The following is a 19,905-nucleotide window of genomic DNA, read 5'->3' as shown; positions in this document are numbered from 1 at the left end:
ATGAGCGGGTTCGGTTTCTCTGAATCCGAACCCGCCAGAACTTCATGTTTTTTTTCACGGGTCCGAGCGACTCGGATCTTCCCGCCTTGCTCGGTTAACCCGAGCGCGCCCGAACGTCATCATGACGCTGTCGGATTCTCGCGAGGCTCGGATTCTATCGCGAGACTCGGATTCTATATAAGGAGCCGCGCGTCGCCGCCATTTTCACACGTGCATTGAGATTGATAGGGAGAGGACGTGGCTGGCGTCCTCTCCGTTTAGAATAGATTAGAGAGACACTTGATTTACTAATTTTTGGGAGCATTAGGAGTACTCAGTACAGTGCAGAGTTTTGCTGATAGTGACCAGTGACCACCAGTTTTATTTATAATCCGTTCTCTGCCTGAAAAAAGCGATACACAGCACACAGTGACTCAGTCACATACCATATCTGTGTGCACTGCTCAGGCTCAGGCCAGTGTGCTGCATCATCTATTATCTATATATAATATTATATATATCTGTCTGACTGCTCAGCTCACACAGCTTATAATTGTGGGGGAGACTGGGGAGCACTACTGCAGTGCCAGTTATAGGTTATAGCAGGAGCCAGGAGTACATAATATATTATATAGTGAGTGACCACCAGACACACAGTGCAGTTTATTTAATATATCCGTTCTCTGCCTGAAAAAAGCGATACACACAGTGACTCAGTCAGTCACATACCATATCTGTGTGCACTGCTCAGGCTCAGGCCAGTGTGCTGCATCATCTATATATATTATATATCTGTCTGACTGCTCAGCTCACACAGCTTATAATTGTGGGGGAGACTGGGGAGCACTACTGCAGTGCCAGTTATAGGTTATAGCAGGAGCCAGGAGTACATAATATTATATTAAAATTAAACAGTGCACACTTTTGCTGCAGGAGTGCCACTGCCAGTGTGACTAGTGACCAGTGACCTGACCACCAGTATATATAATATTAGTAGTATACTATCTCTTTATCAACCAGTCTATATTAGCAGCAGACACAGTACAGTGCGGTAGTTCACGGCTGTGGCTACCTCTGTGTCGGCACTCGGCAGCCCGTCCATAATTGTATATACCACCTAACCGTGGTTTTTTTTTCTTTCTTTATACATACATACTAGTTACGAGTATACTATCTCTTTATCAACCAGTCTATATATTAGCAGCAGACACAGTACAGTGCGGTAGTTCACGGCTGTGGCTACCTCTGTGTCGGCACTCGGCAGCCCGTCCATAATTGTATATACCACCTAACCGTGGTTTTTTTTTCTTTCTTTATACATACATACTAGTTACGAGTATACTATCTCTTTATCAACCAGTCTATATATTAGCAGCAGACACAGTACAGTGCGGTAGTTCACGGCTGTGGCTACCTCTGTGTCGGCACTCGGCAGCCCGTCCATAATTGTATATACCACCTAACCGTGGTTTTTTTTTCTTTCTTTATACATACATACTAGTTACGAGTATACTATCTCTTTATCAACCAGTCTATATATTAGCAGCAGACACAGTACAGTGCGGTAGTTCACGGCTGTGGCTACCTCTGTGTCGGCACTCGGCAGCCCGTCCATAATTGTATATACCACCTAACCGTGGTTTTTTTTTCTTTCTTTATACATACATACTAGTTACGAGTATACTATCTCTTTATCAACCAGTCTATATATTAGCAGCAGACACAGTACAGTGCGGTAGTTCACGGCTGTGGCTACCTCTGTGTCGGCACTCGGCAGCCCGTCCATAATTGTATATACCACCTAACCGTGGTTTTTTTTTCTTTCTTTATACATACATACTAGTTACGAGTATACTATCTCTTTATCAACCAGTCTATATATTAGCAGCAGACACAGTACAGTGCGGTAGTTCACGGCTGTGGCTACCTCTGTGTCGGCACTCGGCAGCCCGTCCATAATTGTATACTAGTATCCAATCCATCCATCTCCATTGTTTACCTGAGGTGCCTTTTAGTTGTGCCTATTAAAATATGGAGAACAAAAATGTTGAGGTTCCAAAATTAGGGAAAGATCAAGATCCACTTCCACCTCGTGCTGAAGCTGCTGCCACTAGTCATGGCCGAGACGATGAAATGCCAGCAACGTCGTCTGCCAAGGCCGATGCCCAATGTCATAGTACAGAGCATGTCAAATCCAAAACACCAAATATCAGTAAAAAAAGGACTCCAAAACCTAAAATAAAATTGTCGGAGGAGAAGCGTAAACTTGCCAATATGCCATTTACCACACGGAGTGGCAAGGAACGGCTGAGGCCCTGGCCTATGTTCATGGCTAGTGGTTCAGCTTCACATGAGGATGGAAGCACTCAGCCTCTCGCTAGAAAAATGAAAAGACTCAAGCTGGCAAAAGCAGCACAGCAAAGAACTGTGCATTCTTCGAAATCCCAAATCCACAAGGAGAGTCCAATTGTGTCGGTTGCGATGCCTGACCTTCCCAACACTGGACGTGAAGAGCATGTGCCTTCCACCATTTGCACGCCCCCTGCAAGTGCTGGAAGGAGCACCCGCTGTCCAGTTCCTGATAGTCAGATTGAAGATGTCAGTGTTGAAGTACACCAGGATGAGGAGGATATGGGTGTTGCTGGCGCTGGGGAGGAAATTGACCAGGAGGATTCTGATGGTGAGGTGGTTTGTTTAAGTCAGGCACCCGGGGAGACACCTGTTGTCCGTGGGAGGAATATGGCCGTTGACATGCCAGGTGAAAATACCAAAAAAATCAGCTCTTCGGTGTGGAGGTATTTCACCAGAAATGCGGACAACAGGTGTCAAGCCGTGTGTTCCCTTTGTCAAGCTGTAATAAGTAGGGGTAAGGACGTTAACCACCTCGGAACATCCTCCCTTATACGTCACCTGCAGCGCATTCATAATAAGTCAGTGACAAGTTCAAAAACTTTGGGTGACAGCGGAAGCAGTCCACTGACCAGTAAATCCCTTCCTCTTGTAACCAAGCTCACGCAAACCACCCCACCAACTCCCTCAGTGTCAATTTCCTCCTTCCCCAGGAATGCCAATAGTCCTGCAGGCCATGTCACTGGCAATTCTGACGAGTCCTCTCCTGCCTGGGATTCCTCCGATGCATCCTTGCGTGTAACGCCTACTGCTGCTGGCGCTGCTGTTGTTGCCGCTGGGAGTCGATGGTCATCCCAGAGGGGAAGTCGTAAGCCCACTTGTACTACTTCCAGTAAGCAATTGACTGTTCAACAGTCCTTTGCGAGGAAGATGAAATATCACAGCAGTCATCCTACTGCAAAGCGGATAACTGAGGCCTTGGCATCCTGGGTGGTGAGAAACGTGGTTCCGGTATCCATCATTACTGCAGAGCCAACTAGAGACTTGTTGGAGGTACTGTGTCCCCGGTACCAAATACCATCTAGGTTCCATTTCTCTAGGCAGGCGATACCGAAAATGTACACAGACCTCAGAAAAAGAGTCACCAGTGTCCTAAAAAATGCAGCTGTACCCAATGTCCACTTAACCACGGACATGTGGACAAGTGGAGCAGGGCAGGGTCAGGACTATATGACTGTGACAGCCCACTGGGTAGATGTATGGACTCCCGCCGCAAGAACAGCAGCGGCGGCACCAGTAGCAGCATCTCGCAAACGCCAACTCTTTCCTAGGCAGGCTACGCTTTGTATCACCGCTTTCCAGAATACGCACACAGCTGAAAACCTCTTACGGCAACTGAGGAAGATCATCGCGGAATGGCTTACCCCAATTGGACTCTCCTGTGGATTTGTGGCATCGGACAACGCCAGCAATATTGTGTGTGCATTAAATATGGGCAAATTCCAGCACGTCCCATGTTTTGCACATACCTTGAATTTGGTGGTGCAGAATTTTTTAAAAAACGACAGGGGCGTGCAAGAGATGCTGTCGGTGGCCAGAAAAATTGCGGGACACTTTCGGCGTACAGGCACCACGTACAGAAGACTGGAGCACCACCAAAAACTACTGAACCTGCCCTGCCATCATCTGAAGCAAGAAGTGGTAACGAGGTGGAATTCAACCCTCTATATGCTTCAGAGGTTGGAGGAGCAGCAAAAGGCCATTCAAGCCTATACAATTGAGCACGATATAGTAGGTGGAATGCACCTGTCTCAAGTGCAGTGGAGAATGATTTCAACGTTGTGCAAGGTTCTGATGCCCTTTGAACTTGCCACACGTGAAGTCAGTTCAGACACTGCCAGCCTGAGTCAGGTCATTCCCCTCATCAGGCTTTTGCAGAAGAAGCTGGAGGCATTGAAGAAGGAGCTAAAAGGGAGCGATTCCGCTAGGCATGTGGGACTTGTGGATGCAGCCCTTAATTCGCTTAACAAGGATTCACAGGTGGTCAATCTGTTGAAATCAGAGCACTACATTTTGGCCACCGTGCTCGATCCTAGATTTAAAGCCTACCTTGGATCTCTCTTTCCGGCAGACACAGGTCTGCTGGGGTTGAAAGACCTGCTGGTGACAAAATTGTCAAGTCAAGCGGAACGCGACCTGTCAACATCTCCTCCTTCACATTCTCCCGCAACTGGGGGTGCGAGGAAAAGGCTCAGAATTCCGAGCCCACCCGCTGGCGGTGATGCAGGGCAGTCTGGAGCGACTGCTGATGCTGACATCTGGTCCGGACTGAAGGACCTGACAACGATTACGGACATGTCGTCTACTGTCACTGCATATGATTCTCTCAACATTGATAGAATGGTGGAGGATTATATGAGTGACCGCATCCAAGTAGGCACGTCACACAGTCCGTACTTATACTGGCAGGAAAAAGAGGCAATTTGGAGGCCCTTGCACAAACTGGCTTTATTCTACCTAAGTTGCCCTCCCACAAGTGTGTACTCCGAAAGAGTGTTTAGTGCCGCCGCTCACCTTGTCAGCAATCGGCGTACGAGGTTACATCCAGAAAATGTGGAGAAGATGATGTTCATTAAAATGAATTATAATCAATTCCTCCGCGGAGACATTGACCAGCAGCAATTGCCTCCACAAAGTACACAGGGAGCTGAGATGGTGGATTCCAGTGGGGACGAATTGATAATCTGTGAGGAGGGGGATGTACACGGTGATATATCGGAGGGTGAAGATGAGGTGGACATCTTGCCTCTGTAGAGCCAGTTTGTGCAAGGAGAGATTAATTGCTTCTTTTTTGGGGGGAGGTCCAAACCAACCCGTCATATCAGTCACAGTCGTGTGGCAGACCCTGTCACTGAAATGATGGGTTGGTTAAAGTGTGCATGTCCTGTTTTGTTTATACAACATAAGGGTGGGTGGGAGGGCCCAAGGACAATTCCATCTTGCACCTCTTTTTTCTTTTCTTTTTCTTTGCATCATGTGCTGATTGGGGAGGGTTTTTTGGAAGGGACATCCTGCGTGACACTGCAGTGCCACTCCTAGATGGGCCCGGTGTTTGTGTCGGCCACTAGGGTCGCTAATCTTACTCACACAGTCAGCTACCTCATTGCGCCTCTTTTTTTCTTTGCGTCATGTGCTGTTTGGGGAGGGTTTTTTGGAAGGGACATCCTGCGTGACACTGCAGTGCCACTCCTAGATGGGCCCGGTGTTTGTGTCGGCCACTAGGGTCGCTAATCTTACTCACACAGCTACCTCATTGCGCCTCTTTTTTTCTTTGCGTCATGTGCTGTTTGGGGAGGGTTTTTTGGAAGGGCCATCCTGCGTGACACTGCAGTGCCACTCCTAGATGGGCCCGGTGTTTGTGTCGGCCACTAGGGTCGCTAATCTTACTCACACAGCTACCTCATTGCGCCTCTTTTTTTCTTTGCGTCATGTGCTGATTGGGGAGGGTTTTTTGGAAGGGACATCCTGCGTGACACTGCAGTGCCACTCCTAGATGGGCCCGGTGTTTGTGTCGGCCACTAGGGTCGCTAATCTTACTCACACAGTCAGCTACCTCATTGCGCCTCTTTTTTTCTTTGCGTCATGTGCTGTTTGGGGAGGGTTTTTTGGAAGGGACATCCTGCGTGACACTGCAGTGCCACTCCTAGATGGGCCCGGTGTTTGTGTCGGCCACTAGGGTCGCTAATCTTACTCACACAGCTACCTCATTGCGCCTCTTTTTTTCTTTGCGTCATGTGCTGTTTGGGGAGGGTTTTTTGGAAGGGCCATCCTGCGTGACACTGCAGTGCCACTCCTAGATGGGCCCGGTGTTTGTGTCGGCCACTAGGGTCGCTAATCTTACTCACACAGCTACCTCATTGCGCCTCTTTTTTTCTTTGCGTCATGTGCTGTTTGGGGAGGGTTTTTTGGAAGGGCCATCCTGCGTGACACTGCAGTGCCACTCCTAGATGGGCCCGGTGTTTGTGTCGGCCACTAGGGTCGCTAATCTTACTCACACAGCTACCTCATTGCGCCTCTTTTTTTCTTTGCGTCATGTGCTGTTTGGGGAGGGTTTTTTGGAAGGGACATCCTGCGTGACACTGCAGTGCCACTCCTAGATGGGCCCGGTGTTTGTGTCGGCCACTAGGGTCGCTTATCTTACTCACACAGCGACCTCGGTGCAAATTTTAGGACTAAAAATAATATTGTGAGGTGTGAGGTATTCAGAATAGACTGAAAATGAGTGTAAATTATGGTTTTTGAGGTTAATAATACTTTGGGATCAAAATGACCCCCAAATTCTATGATTTAAGCTGTTTTTTAGTGTTTTTTGAAAAAAACACCCGAATCCAAAACACACCCGAATCCGACAAAAAAAATTCGGTGAGGTTTTGCCAAAACGCGTTCGAACCCAAAACACGGCCGCGGAACCGAAACCAAAACACAAAACCCGAAAAATTTCAGGCGCTCATCTCTAGTCAGCACGCTACAAAAGTCGGTTGACGACATGAGACAGCCGGCAAGCCAGTTAGTACCTGTCCAGGCGTCTCAGACACCGTCAGGGGCTGTAAAACGCCCTTTACCTCAGTCGGTCGACACAGACCCAGACACTGACACTGAATCCAGTGTCGACGGTGAAGAAACAAACGTATTTTCCAGTAGGGCCACACGTTATATGATCACGGCAATGAAGGAGGCTTTGCATATCTCTGATACTGCAAGTACCACAAAAAGGGGTATTATGTGGGGTGTGAAAAAACTACCGATAGTTTTTCCTGAATCAGAGGAACTGAATGAAGTGTGTGATGAAGCGTGGGTTACCCCAGATAGAAAACTGCTAATTTCAAAGAAGTTATTGGCATTATACCCTTTCCCGCCAGAGGTTAGGGCGCGCTGGGAAACACCTCCTAGGGTGGATAAGGCGCTCACACGCTTATCAAAGCAAGTGGCGTTACAGTCTCCTGATACGGCCGCCCTCAAGGATCCAGCTGATAGGAGGCTGGAGAATACATTAAAAAGTATATACACACATACGGGTGTTATACTGAGACCAGCAATCGCCTCAGCCTGGATGTGCAGTGCTGGCGTGGCTTGGTCGGAGTCACTGTCTGAAAATATTGATACCCTGGATAGGGACAGTATTTTACTGACTATAGAGCAGTTAAAGGATGCATTTCTTTATATGCGAGATGCACAGAGAGATATTTGCACTCTGGCATCAAGAGTAAGTGCGATGTCCATATCTGCCAGAAGAAGTTTATGGACGCGCCAGTGGTCAGGTGATGCGGATTCCAAACGACATATGGAAGTATTGCCGTATAAGGGGGAGGAATTATTTGGGATCGGTCTATCGGATCTGGTGGCCACGGCAACGGCCGGAAAATCCACCTTTTTACCCCAGGTCACCTCCCAGCAGAAAAAGCCGCAGGCTTTTCAGCCGCAGTCCTTTCGTTCCTATAAGAACAAACGAGCAAAAGGACATTCCTATTTGCCCCGAGGCAAAGGAAAGGGTAAGAGACTGCAACAAGCAGCTCCTTCCCAGGAGCAGAAGCCCTCCCCGGCTTCTACAAAGGCGTCAGCAAGACGCTGGGACCTTACAAGCAGACTCAGGGGCGGTGGGGGGTCGCCTCAAACATTTCAGCGCACAGTGGACTCACTCGCAGGTGGACCCCTGGATCCTGCAGGTAGTATCTCAGGGTTACAGGTTGGAATTCGAGAAGTCCCCTCCTCGCCGTTTCCTAAAGTCTGCTTTGCCAACGTCTCCCTCCGACAGGGCGACGGTATTGGAGGCCATTCACAAGCTGTATTCTCAGCAGGTGATAGTCAAGGTACCCCTCCTACAACAGGGACAGGGGTATTACTCCACGCTATTTGTGGTACCGAAGCCGGACGGCTCGGTAAGACCGATTCTAAATCTAAAATCTCTGAACCTGTACATACAAAAATTCAAGTTCAAGATGGAGTCACTCAGAGCAGTGATAGCGAATCTGGAAGAAGGGGATTTTATGGTGTCCTTGGACATCAAGGATGCTTACCTTCATGTTCCAATTTGTCCTTCACACCAAGGGTACCTCAGGTTCGTGGTCCAAAACTGTCATTATCAGTTTCAGACGCTGCCGTTTGGATTGTCCACGGCACCCCGGGTCTTTACCAAGGTAATGGCCGAAATGATGATCCTTCTTCGAAGAGAAGGCGTCTTAATTATCCCTTACTTGGAAGGGCAAGATCCAGAGAACAGCTGGAGGTCGGAGTAGCACTAACCCAAGTAGTGCTCCAACAACACGGGTGGATTCTGAATTTTCCAAAATCCCAACTGATCCCGACGACACGTCTGTTGTTCCTAGGGATGATTCTGGACACTGTTCAGAAAAAGGTATTTCTTCCGGAGGAGAAAGCCAGGGAGTTATCCGATCTAGTCAGGAACCTCCTAAAACCAGGAAAAGTATCTGTGCATCAATGCACAAGAGTCCTGGGAAAAATGGTAGCTTCTTACGAAGCGATTCCATTCGGCAGATTCCATGCACGAACTTTTCAGTGGGATCTGCTGGACAAATGGTCCGGATCGCATCTGCAGATGCATCAGCGGATAAAATTGTCCACAAGGACAAGAGTGTCTCTGCTATGGTGGTTGCAGAGTGCTCATCTGTTAGAGGGCCGCAGATTCGGCATACAGAACTGGGTCCTAGTGACCACGGATGCCAGCCTGAGAGGCTGGGGAGCGGTCACACAGGGAAGAAACTTCCAGGGCGTGTGGTCAAGCCTGGAGACGTCTCTTCACATAAATATACTGGAGCTAAGAGCAATCTACAATGCTCTAAGCCTGGCAAAACCTCTGCTTCAGGGTCAGCCGGTGTTGATTCAGTCGGACAACATCACGGCAGTCGCCCACGTAAACAGACAGGGCGGCACAAGAAGCAGGAGGGCAATGGCAGAAGCTGCAAGGATTCTCCGCTGGGCAGAAAATCATGTGTTAGCACTGTCAGCTGTGTTCATCCCGGGAGTGGACAACTGGGAAGCAGACTTCCTCAGCAGACACGATCTGCACCCGGGAGAGTGGGGACTTCATCCAGAAGTCTTCCACATGATTGTGGTCCATTGGGAAAGACCAATGGTGGACATGATGGCGTCCCGCCTCAACAAAAAACTGGACAGGTATTGCGCCAGGTCAAGAGACCCTCAGGCAATAGCTGTAGACGCTCTGGTAACACCATGGGTGTACCAGTCAGTGTATGTGTTTCCTCCTCTGCCTCTCATACCAAAAGTACTGAGAATTATACGGCAAAGGGGAGTAAGAACGATACTCGTGGCTCCGGATTGGCCAAGAAGAACTTGGTACCCGGAACTTCAGGAGATGCTCACGGAAGATCCGTGGCCTCTACCTCTAAGACGGGACCTGCTTCAGCAGGGACCGTGTCTATTCCAAGACTTACCGCGGCTGCGTTTGACGGCATGGCGGTTGAACGCCGAATCCTAAGGGAAAAAGGCATTCCGGAAGAGGTCATCCCTACCCTGGTAAAAGCCAGGAAGGAGGTGACTGCACAACATTATCACCGCATTTGGAGAAAATATGTTGCGTGGTGTGAGGCCAGGAAGGCCCCGACGGAGGAATTTCAACTGGGTCGATTCCTACATTCCCTGCAAACAGGATTGTCTATGGGCCTCAAATTAGGGTCCATTAAGGTTCAAATTTCGGCCCTGTCGATTTTCTTCCAGAAAGAATTGGCTTCAGTTCCTGAAGTCCAGACTTTTGTAAAAGGAGTACTACATATACAGCCCCCGGTTGTGCCCCCAGTGGCACCGTGGGATCTTGATGTAGTTTTGGATTTTCTCAAATCCCATTGGTTTGAGCCACTCAAATCGGTGGATTTGAAATATCTTACATGGAAAGTAACCATGCTACTGGCCCTGGCTTCAGCCAGGAGAGTGTCAGAATTGGCGGCTTTATCGTATAAAAGCCCATATCTGATTTTCCATTCGGACAGGGCAGAACTGCGGACGGGTCCTCACTTTCTGCCTAAGGTGGTTTCAGCGTTTCACCTGAACCAGCCTATTGTGGTGCCTGCGGCTACTAGCGATTTGGAGGATTCCAAGTTGCTGGACGTTGTCAGAGCATTGAAAATATATATTTCAAGGACGGCTGGAGTCAGAAAATCTGACTCGCTGTTTATACTGTATGCACCCAACAAGCTGGGTGCTCCTGCTTCTAAGCAGACGATTGCTCGTTGGATTTGTAGCACAATTCAACTTGCACATTCTGTGGCAGGCCTGCCACAGCCTAAATCTGTCAAGGCCCATTCCACAAGGAAGGTGGGCTCATCTTGGGCGGCTGCCCGAGGGGTCTCGGCATTACAACTCTGCCGAGCAGCTACGTGGTCAGGGGAGAACACGTTTGTAAAATTCTACAAATTTGATACCCTGGCTAAGGAGGACCTGGAGTTCTCTCATTCGGTGCTGCAGAGTCATCCGCACTCTCCCGCCCGTTTGGAAGCTTTGGTATAATCCCCATGGTCCTGACGGAGTCCCAGCATCCACTAGGACGTCAGAGAAAATAAGATTTTACTTACCGATAAATCTATTTCTCGTAGTCCGTAGTGGATGCTGGGCGCCCATCCCAAGTGCGGATTGTCTGCAATACTTGTACATAGTTATTGTTACAAAAAAATCGGGTTGTTATTGTTGTGAGCCGTCTGTTCAGAGGCTCCTACGTTTGTCATACTGTTAACTGGGTTCAGATCACAAGTTGTACGGTGTGATTGGTGTGGCTGGTATGAGTCTTACCCGGGATTCAAAATCCTTCCTTATTGTGTACGCTCGTCCGGGCACAGTATCCTAACTGAGGCTTGGAGGAGGGTCATAGGGGGAGGAGCCAGTACACACCACCTAGTGGTCAAACTTTTAAATTTTGTGCCCTGTCTCCTGCGGAGCCGCTATTCCCCATGGTCCTGACGGAGTCCCAGCATCCACTACGGACTACGAGAAATAGATTTATCGGTAAGTAAAATCTTATTTTCTTGAAGATAGCATTATCATTCATATTTCTCCTTGCAAGGAAAAGATAATCCTCCCAACATGCCCCCAAAAATAGCTTTTCACATTCCATCTTTCCAAAACAGAAATGTGGAGTTTTGTTTTTTTTATGTCATGAATTAAACTTATAAAGTGTTTTGAAATAATATAGCAGCTCAGTAGGGCATATACTTTAGAAATATATAGAAAGTAGAGAATCCGCGCCTCTTCATTGAGTGAGGTATATTTCTTATTGTTGTCCAGTGATATTCTGCCACCTGTAAGGAGGCGCCCAAATTATCTCCTGAGCAAAATTTGGAAAAATTAGTTTTCTAGGGTGCAGGTATACCAGAAATAAGAAAATAAACCTTCATAATGTAACTTGCATTGGGTGTATATTTTTACTGATCATAGGTGAGATTTTTGTGATGAGTAAATTTGTTACATTGGTCAGCCGCCCACTTCATCAGCATACATGGTGATTTTACAGTAGCGTCAGAGACGAACTAGCAATTAAATTACCGAGTGCAGCCAGATGTCAGGATGTCTCCTTTCACTGGGTATCTACCAGTGTGATCTGGCTGTACTGGTAATTACTGACTCTCCCCTGTCGCTTCTGCAAAATCACCATGTATTCTGGTGAAGCACACAGCTAACCCATGAAATGTGTCATGATTTTGTGTCTTGGGTAACAGGAATATTCTCTGTCCAAATCAAACTGTATGAGATTGTACTAAACTGAGACACTGAATAATGTCATAAATGTATGCTTTTAATTTATCACTAATAAAATATATTTTTTTAAATCCTGTATTTCTGGACTTGCTCCACATATATTTGTCGCAAATAGATCTTGTCTATAATGGTATTAACTCTACTACTACCGGTAAAAAAATATACACCTTGCACCCAAGAGAACGATTTTCCTTTTGAAAAATAATTAGTTACTGCATAAAATGAGTCTGTATTTATTGATTCTAGGATGTGAAAGATTTTGGCATTAAACCTTACATCTCTGGACTACTTAATGCTTTCTTTAGCAAAGGGTGTTATTGTCTATGAGCAAATGAGGGCACATTGGTTGAGAAGGGGTATGACCCTCTTACGAATGAGGATTCACACACCTGTGTAGGAGCTAGGTCTACTGGGATTTGTGCAGTGCCGTTTGACCCCTAGGGGTCCACATCATTTGATAGAGGGGACTTTCAGATAAAGTGCCTCTGAGTTTATTGAAGCGAAGATGGGAACTATAATCCCTGCAGTGCAGGGATGCTTTTTGATGATCACCAAAGAATAGCTTCTCAGGGGGTCACATAATTTGAAAGAGGATAATGTCCTCTATCATCATGGGTACTCCTGTGTGTTTGTGCCTGCATGAGGGGTATAGAAAACTTTTTAATGTTCTCTTTCCTTTTTCCTATTTTTTAAAAGGTTCTACAGTGAGCTTAGTTGCGACATTGTGGTTCTGATGTGATGATGTAGTTAATCCCCACCCCCTATCAAGTCCAAGCAACATCAACTTTTTGGGGGAGACTTTTAGGACTCACCCCCTCTGTTTGAACCACTGCAGTGCTTAGTTCTAAGCCATAAAGGGGGATAATGAATGTGAGATTTTTTTTGTGTGTGTGTGTAGGTGGGCACCAAGTCAATTTTTAATGTCTATAAATGCTGGCTAAGTACTTTGTTCATTTCCACATGATGTGAGTATTTAAAGAGTAAAACCAGAAAATGGCTATTAGATTTAATTTGGCTTCGGTCTTTACTCACTTGCCTGGCATGATCGTATCAGGTGCGACCACACCAGCAAGTGCTTTATCTGACCTGGGGAATTATGACTGAGCCCACAAAGCCCCTCCCCCCCCCCCCCCCCCCCCCTGTGTACCTTGCTGCTGTCCCAGCTGTTTAAATTAAAGTTGCTATGTTTTTGATGTTCCTTATGTTTTGATGGTGCTGACTGTTGTTGCGATATAAAGGGGGGGGGAATATTTTTTTTTACAAATAATTTTTTTTTTTTACAGCTAAAATAGTTTTGGATAGTTTTAAATACACGTTCTACACAAAATTTACTCATAACAAAAACCCTGACAATTTCTGAGTGCTTTTTCAGAAAACAATTTGTTAGTTTAGTGGTTAAAACATGTACAGTACTTTAGGGTGTTTTAACAAAAAAGTGTGCAATTGTTGTCTGCCTCCCCTTCCCAAGCCTACATAAATGTGCCTGCCAGTATAAGAGCTCCCTAAGTTAAATGGCTGTGAAAACACACTGAAATATATATGTTCAAATGTGTCCACTTAAATCTAGTCTCTCTATAGGTTAAACAGCCCTTCTAGTCACGACATATGCCATGGGGCGTGACTCGGTAGCATCGAGCGTCTTTAGATGTGACTTCTTCCATTACAACGTGTCTTATTCACAAAACATTGCAAATAGGAAGCAGCTTATGCTGATTAAAATTATATGCGGCATGCCTATATTCTGTGTGCAACAGCAGCTGTATCTGCATATGAAATTCTACGCTACAGTGTTGTCCTAGAAAACACTGTAATGTACCATTTTGTATGCAGATATCTCCACAGATGCACACAGAATATAGGCATGCTGCATATAATTTCTCTTACGTCCTAGGGGATACTGGAAATCCAATTTAGTACCATGGGGTATAGACTGGGCCACTTGGAGCCATGGACACTACAGAAGTTTGATGACGTGTGCTGGCTCCTCCCTCTATGCCCCTCCTACCAGACTCAGTTTAGAAAATGTGCCTGAAGGAGCCGGTTACATCTCTGGAAGCTCCTGAAGAATTTTCTTCATTTATTTTCAAAGTTTATTATTTTCAGGCAGGACTGGATGGCACAGCCTGCCTGCTCCGTGGGACTTAGGGGGGAAACGGTCCAACCCCACTTAGGGTTAATGGTCCCATTCCCTGTTGATAGGACGCTAGCTCCTGAGGGAACTATTCGCAAGCCCCACCACGGCAAGCGTACATTCCCGCAGCACGCTGCCACCCCTAACAGAGCCAACAAAAAGAAGAGTGGAGAGTACTAAGCTGGCGTCCCGGTTAGCAGGTTGCTGGCCATTATGGCGGCATAAGGGTACGGAGATGCACAGATTCTACACGGGGCGGACTGAATCTCCATACTTAGTACTCTGTAGTGTGCACAGTACCCAGACTGGCAATGCAGGCTTAAAAGGGGGCTTACTTCATTTTATGCGCTCAGACACATAAAGCCAGTATAAAGAAGAGCGGCGCCATTGAAGGGGCGGTGCTTCACTATGAGCGGATACAGCTGCTCACAGGTGCCATTTTACCCTACTGCAGCTACACAGACGCTGACTACAAGGACACGTAACTCCTCCGGAGAACCTCCAGATTACCTCAGCGGTACCAGGGGGTCATAGCAGGGGGAGCTATATACTAGTGTACTAAGTCCCTAATCTAGGCACTTAGTCTGTAACTCGGCTAAGCTTGGCTATAGCGATAAGGGTGCAGTGTGCTGGTTCTATCCTCTCTCTGTGTCTCTCAAGAAGGGCTCTTTGTGGTTTAATTGTGCATTTAACCTTTTCCTGTGTGTGTGTGCTGTCACTGCTGCAGTATGTCAGGCAAAGAGTGTGTTTCATGTAAGGCACAGTGTTCCTCTTCTCCAGGGGGTTCACTAGTATGTACTCAGTGTAGTATCCCTTCTCAGGCTTGTGGGGCAGAGCTAGCATGGCTGGACTCCCATTAGGGAGATTATTTCCACTATCTTTACTGAATTATCTCGTAATGAGAAAGAGACGTAATACTTAAGACAGTTTATGGCTGAGTTCATGCAAAAGGACTCAGTACTCAGACCAGCGTCTCAGTCCTCTACCATTTGTCCGCAAAAACGTACTTTGGCCCATATCCTGCATTCTGACTCTGATAATGAAGGGTCTGAAATGGAGGAAGGTGAGGTGGACCCTTATATCCAGTGAAGGTATTCTTTATGCTTCAGCATACAAATGTGTCCTCTTATATCTTTGCTCTGTGCGCTATAAGTCTTGTTACACATAACGCGTGAGTGGCATCTGACTCTGTAGCACTGAGCATTTTTTGTGTGTTTTTTTTCCACCCAAATTTGTCTTAGATGCAGTGTAATGCGATACAACGCACAAGCAGCTACTGCTGATTAAAATGTTATGCAGTAGGCCTATATTGTATGTGTGACTGCGACTGTATTTGCACACAAAATGTTGTGCTACAGTGTTTTTCTGAACTTGGCATACCGGATGCAGATACAGCCGCAATTACTCACAGAATATAGGCATGCTGCATATTATTTTAATCAACAGAAGCTACTTGTGCATCCTATTGCATTACATTGTGTCTAAGCCCCATTTTTCGTGGGAAAAAAATGCACTAACGAGTACCACCACGTCATGGCGTGATTTGAAGAGCTTTTTAGCGTGACTGCAGCAAGGATGTAAGTGGACACATTTGTAGAAAGACATTTTGGACAATGCTATACTTTCAACTTTGTGGCAACAGTTTGGGGAAGGCCCTTTCTATTCCAACATGACTGTGCCCCAGTGCACAAAGCAAGGACTATAAAGACATGAGGGTAGATGTATTAACTTGCAGAAGGCATAAGGAAGCAATGAACCAGTGTTAAGTGCAAGGTGATAATACACCAGCCAATCAGCTTCTAACTTTATTTACATATGGAAGCTGATTGGCTGGTGTGTTTATCACCTTGCATTTATCACTGGTTTATCACTTCCTTATGCCTTCTCCAGGTTAATACATCTGCCCCATGGTTTGATGAGTTCGGTATGGAAGAACTTGACTGGGCCACACGCAGCCCAGACCTCAACTCCATCAAGCACCATTGGGATGAACTGAAATGGACACTGCTAGCCAGGCCTACAGAATGAATGGGCTTAAATTCCTACAGAAACACTCTTGTGGAAAGCCTTCCATGAAGAGTGGAATTGTTATAGCTGCAAAATGGGGACTGACTCCATATTAAAGTATATGTATTTGAATACAAAGTAATTACAGTCCCTGTTGTAATGGTCAAGCATCCAAATACCTTTGTCCATATATATTAATTAAATGTACAGTAGATAATATATGTACTCAACTATTATGACTAGCTGCTTTCTCCTAGATAGGGTTTTAAGTTACGGTGTCTTACAATAGCAAAGCAGGCACTAACTTTATCCGGTCCTTGCGCTCTAGACTATAACAGACTTTTCTAGATCATTAATGAGTTTTGGAATTTTTGTGTTCATCGTTTCAGACCACTTCCTGATGAGCCAACTCGTTTGAAATGCACATTGAAAGGGACTGATGTAATCCGAATGGGTGAAGAGCTAAGAGGTGAAATTGGTAAGGAATCCCCTTCCCTTCTAATTATTAAAAAAAAAAAATTATTCCAAAAAGGATCTTTTTACATTCAGCATAAAAAGCTCCTTTTTGGATCTACTTGTTGACGGGATGCATACTGTACAAGTAACCTTTTGGGCATCTGTATATTTAATAATTTTGTCACCCAAAAATGGGATCTTAGTGGGCAATATCTGTATAGAAATAAAGTCTGCAGTAGCATGATTCCACTTACTTTGGCTGTGTAGTCAATTCATTACTGGCGTGTGTTTGCAACTTGCAGAATTAACATTGATAGACCGATTTGGAAATCAGATACAAACATTGTCCTCCTCATGCCTTGATTGCCTGGGTATTTCTGGATTTAATCTTGACAAAAGTAAAATGAAAGTATCTTTCCAGGTATGTGGGGGGTTTTGGGGGATTTTTTTTTTTAGAACTAACTGTATTTTATGCAATGCAAAAATCATCATCCTTAATGCAGTATACAGTATACTAATGTATATTTTAGATGGACAGCATGCTGGTTTTGGTCAACTACAGACTAACAAATGAAAATTCAAATAAAGTGCATTTTTCCTTACTGTGTAGTTGCTGTGTGTTATTAATTGATATTGATTTCTTCTTCTTTTTTTCTTTTTTTTTGCAGGAAGACACTCAGTCTATGATTGTCAATGGGATAACCTTTTTTGTAGGACCTATAGAAAATAAAGAGCTATGCTTTGCTTGGAGACATTTTTCCAACTATTTGAAACTGAGACTTGTTGCTGGGCCTCCAGCTAACCTTGAAATTATAGATTGGCCTGAGGTTAGTTTAAAACTACTTTTTTACAACAAGATACTGTATAGAGAAAATATAAACTACTTGTTTCTGTATTTGCTTTATATTTCACTTGACTAAATAGTCTGTGCAGATGGAATAGTGCAGCCTTCTTATTTTGCACAAACAGTTTATAGAGGATGATCTTAATATACTCAGTATAACAAGCTTTTACAGAGTTTATTGTACTTTCTACTTTGGTTAATCTGAATACAACATACCATAAAGGTGCATACCACACCTTGTAAACAATATTTCTAAATACAGTTGTTAGAATAAAAAATAAAAAAATCTAGATTTGTCACAAAGAAAAGATAATCTGATTGTATTCGTTCCGTTCCCTAATTGTCAGTAGCGTATTAATAAAGCAGTACCAGAACAAGGCGCTGGCACTCCCGGTGCTTCCCCACCCCCTAAGTGCGTGTTGTCAAGAGGGGACAGGTCCGAAAGCACAATGATGTGCAGCATTGCTGAAGCCTCCTGAGGACAGTTCTAGCGGCTGCACATACTGCAAAGGAGGCTTCGAGTGACATTGCCACAGCATTCTTGGCTGCAGGCAGTGGCTGATCTAGACTACTTTTAGGGGTGGGGGGGGGGGGGGGAGAGTGGTTTAAGAATCATGATTCCTCCCCTCTACTCAAAGCTCCTCCCACTTGATTCTGCTCCTCCCATTTTAAACAAATATTGATAAAAAGAATATGTATTACCAAGAAATCGATGTAAATAGATAAAAATATGCAAACCTTTTATAACACGAGCTTCACCTCAGTCCTCAATTCACACTTATAGTCAAGGTCCATACCTGCTCCACACTTGTGTATATGTCTCTGTGACCTTTTTGTTTTCCTTTTTACCAGTTATTTATATAGCACAGACATATTCCGCAGCACTTTAGCAGAGAATATTTGGCAATTCCCGTCAGTCCCTGTCCCAGTGAAGCTTACAATCTGTATTCCCTTAGACATGTACACACATTCACATTAAAAGGTATACTCCAGATAATTTCACCATAATAATAGCCTTCAGGAAACCCACATCATTATATGCTCCAGACAGAACACCTGTAATAATGTGATCCAGAACCCCACGGAAAAATATATTCCAAACCTACTCCTTATATTATTAGAATTCCCTCCAGTAAAATTATGCTTACAACCCCCACTCTGGTAAAAGTATTCACCACAGGCACCAGCCCCCCTCCCAGTAATAATATGCCCCCAGATCCCCCACTCCTCCAGACAGATGGTTAGAATATAATATTTAATATTGGAACAGCACGCACCAAAATGAAATAACACTTCCTTAAATGGTTTGCAACAGTGTCCAGCATACATAAGTGGTGCTTTACCGCCAGCATGCATTCCACGACTGGAACATTGGAACACACAACGTCACTTCCACTTCTGGCATGTGGAAAATAATCGGGAGGGTGCGATAATAGCACTATAGCCAGGTGGAACGCAAGCTGCGTGTCACAGACAGAGGCGATTGCGGCGGAAGTGGAATTTGGTGAAGTTTGACTTATCAAATGTGCTGTGCAGGCAGGTGTTCATGGGGGGGGGGGGTTTGGAATCGCCTTTTCAGCCCACCTTTAAATCCACCACTGGCTGCAGATTGCCATTCCAGCCAGAAGCAAGGGCTGTGGGGCAGCGACAGTGCCGCACACCAGAGCACTGGGCTCTGTGTAGCATGAAGACTGTGTATGCAACATCCAGGAATGATGATTATTCCAAAAGGCATTCAGATCAGAAGATTGTTTCTGACCCACATTTGTTGAAAGTGATGAGCGGATATTGTGCGTAGTTTTGAAGTGTGCATGCATTTCCGATCATCTGTACAACATTTCTGTCCATAGTTAAAATGTGAACTTTGCGACAAGCTGTAGGACAGGCTGTTTGTATTAGAATGGTAAGTCAGTAGTATGTATATCAGTGGTTCCCAAACTTTGTTGAGTTACGGCACTCTAGAGTATCAGAATTTTTTTCGCGGCACTCCTAGGTCAAAAGTTTCTTTATTGAGGAATTTGGAAAAAATATTAAGTAAATTGTGTTTATATGCCATCCTTAGGTTCAGTTATGGGGTGAAGGACAAGATTGCTTCGGTTTGTCCACATATTTTATGACTGTAAGCCACAAGCACTGATTTTGCCTATTGCATTGACCATAAAACATTTTAATTGGTCCTGGACCACCAACCCAGGGCACCCCTGCAAGTACCCCAGGGTTCCACGGCACACAGCTTAAGAACCACTGGTTATACTAAAAATCGTCTGTTATCAAGATAATTTCATCACTGAAAAAATCATTGTTAGTCAAATTGTGAGTTAAATCTTTCAAGTGTATACAGCGAATTACAAAGAGACAT

General features: G+C 45.3%; 1 protein-coding gene across 1 annotated transcript in view; it reads left to right on the top strand.

Annotated features, from left to right (window-relative positions):
- SMCHD1 (structural maintenance of chromosomes flexible hinge domain containing 1) overlaps positions 1-19,905 on the top strand; it is an 838,152-nt gene that overhangs the window by 606,152 nt on the left and 212,095 nt on the right. Inside the window, exons 27-29 of the mRNA XM_063923554.1 lie at positions 16,636-16,724; positions 17,005-17,123; positions 17,371-17,529. Of these exons, the coding sequence (XP_063779624.1) occupies positions 16,636-16,724; positions 17,005-17,123; positions 17,371-17,529 (367 nt within the window). The remainder of the gene's footprint in view (positions 1-16,635; positions 16,725-17,004; positions 17,124-17,370; positions 17,530-19,905) is intronic.

This window comes from Pseudophryne corroboree, chromosome 5 (assembly GCF_028390025.1).
Source record: "Pseudophryne corroboree isolate aPseCor3 chromosome 5, aPseCor3.hap2, whole genome shotgun sequence".
NCBI classification, from domain to species: domain Eukaryota; kingdom Metazoa; phylum Chordata; class Amphibia; order Anura; family Myobatrachidae; genus Pseudophryne; species Pseudophryne corroboree.
Note: the sequence above shows the minus strand (reverse complement) of the source record. Positions and strands in the feature narration are given on the sequence as shown.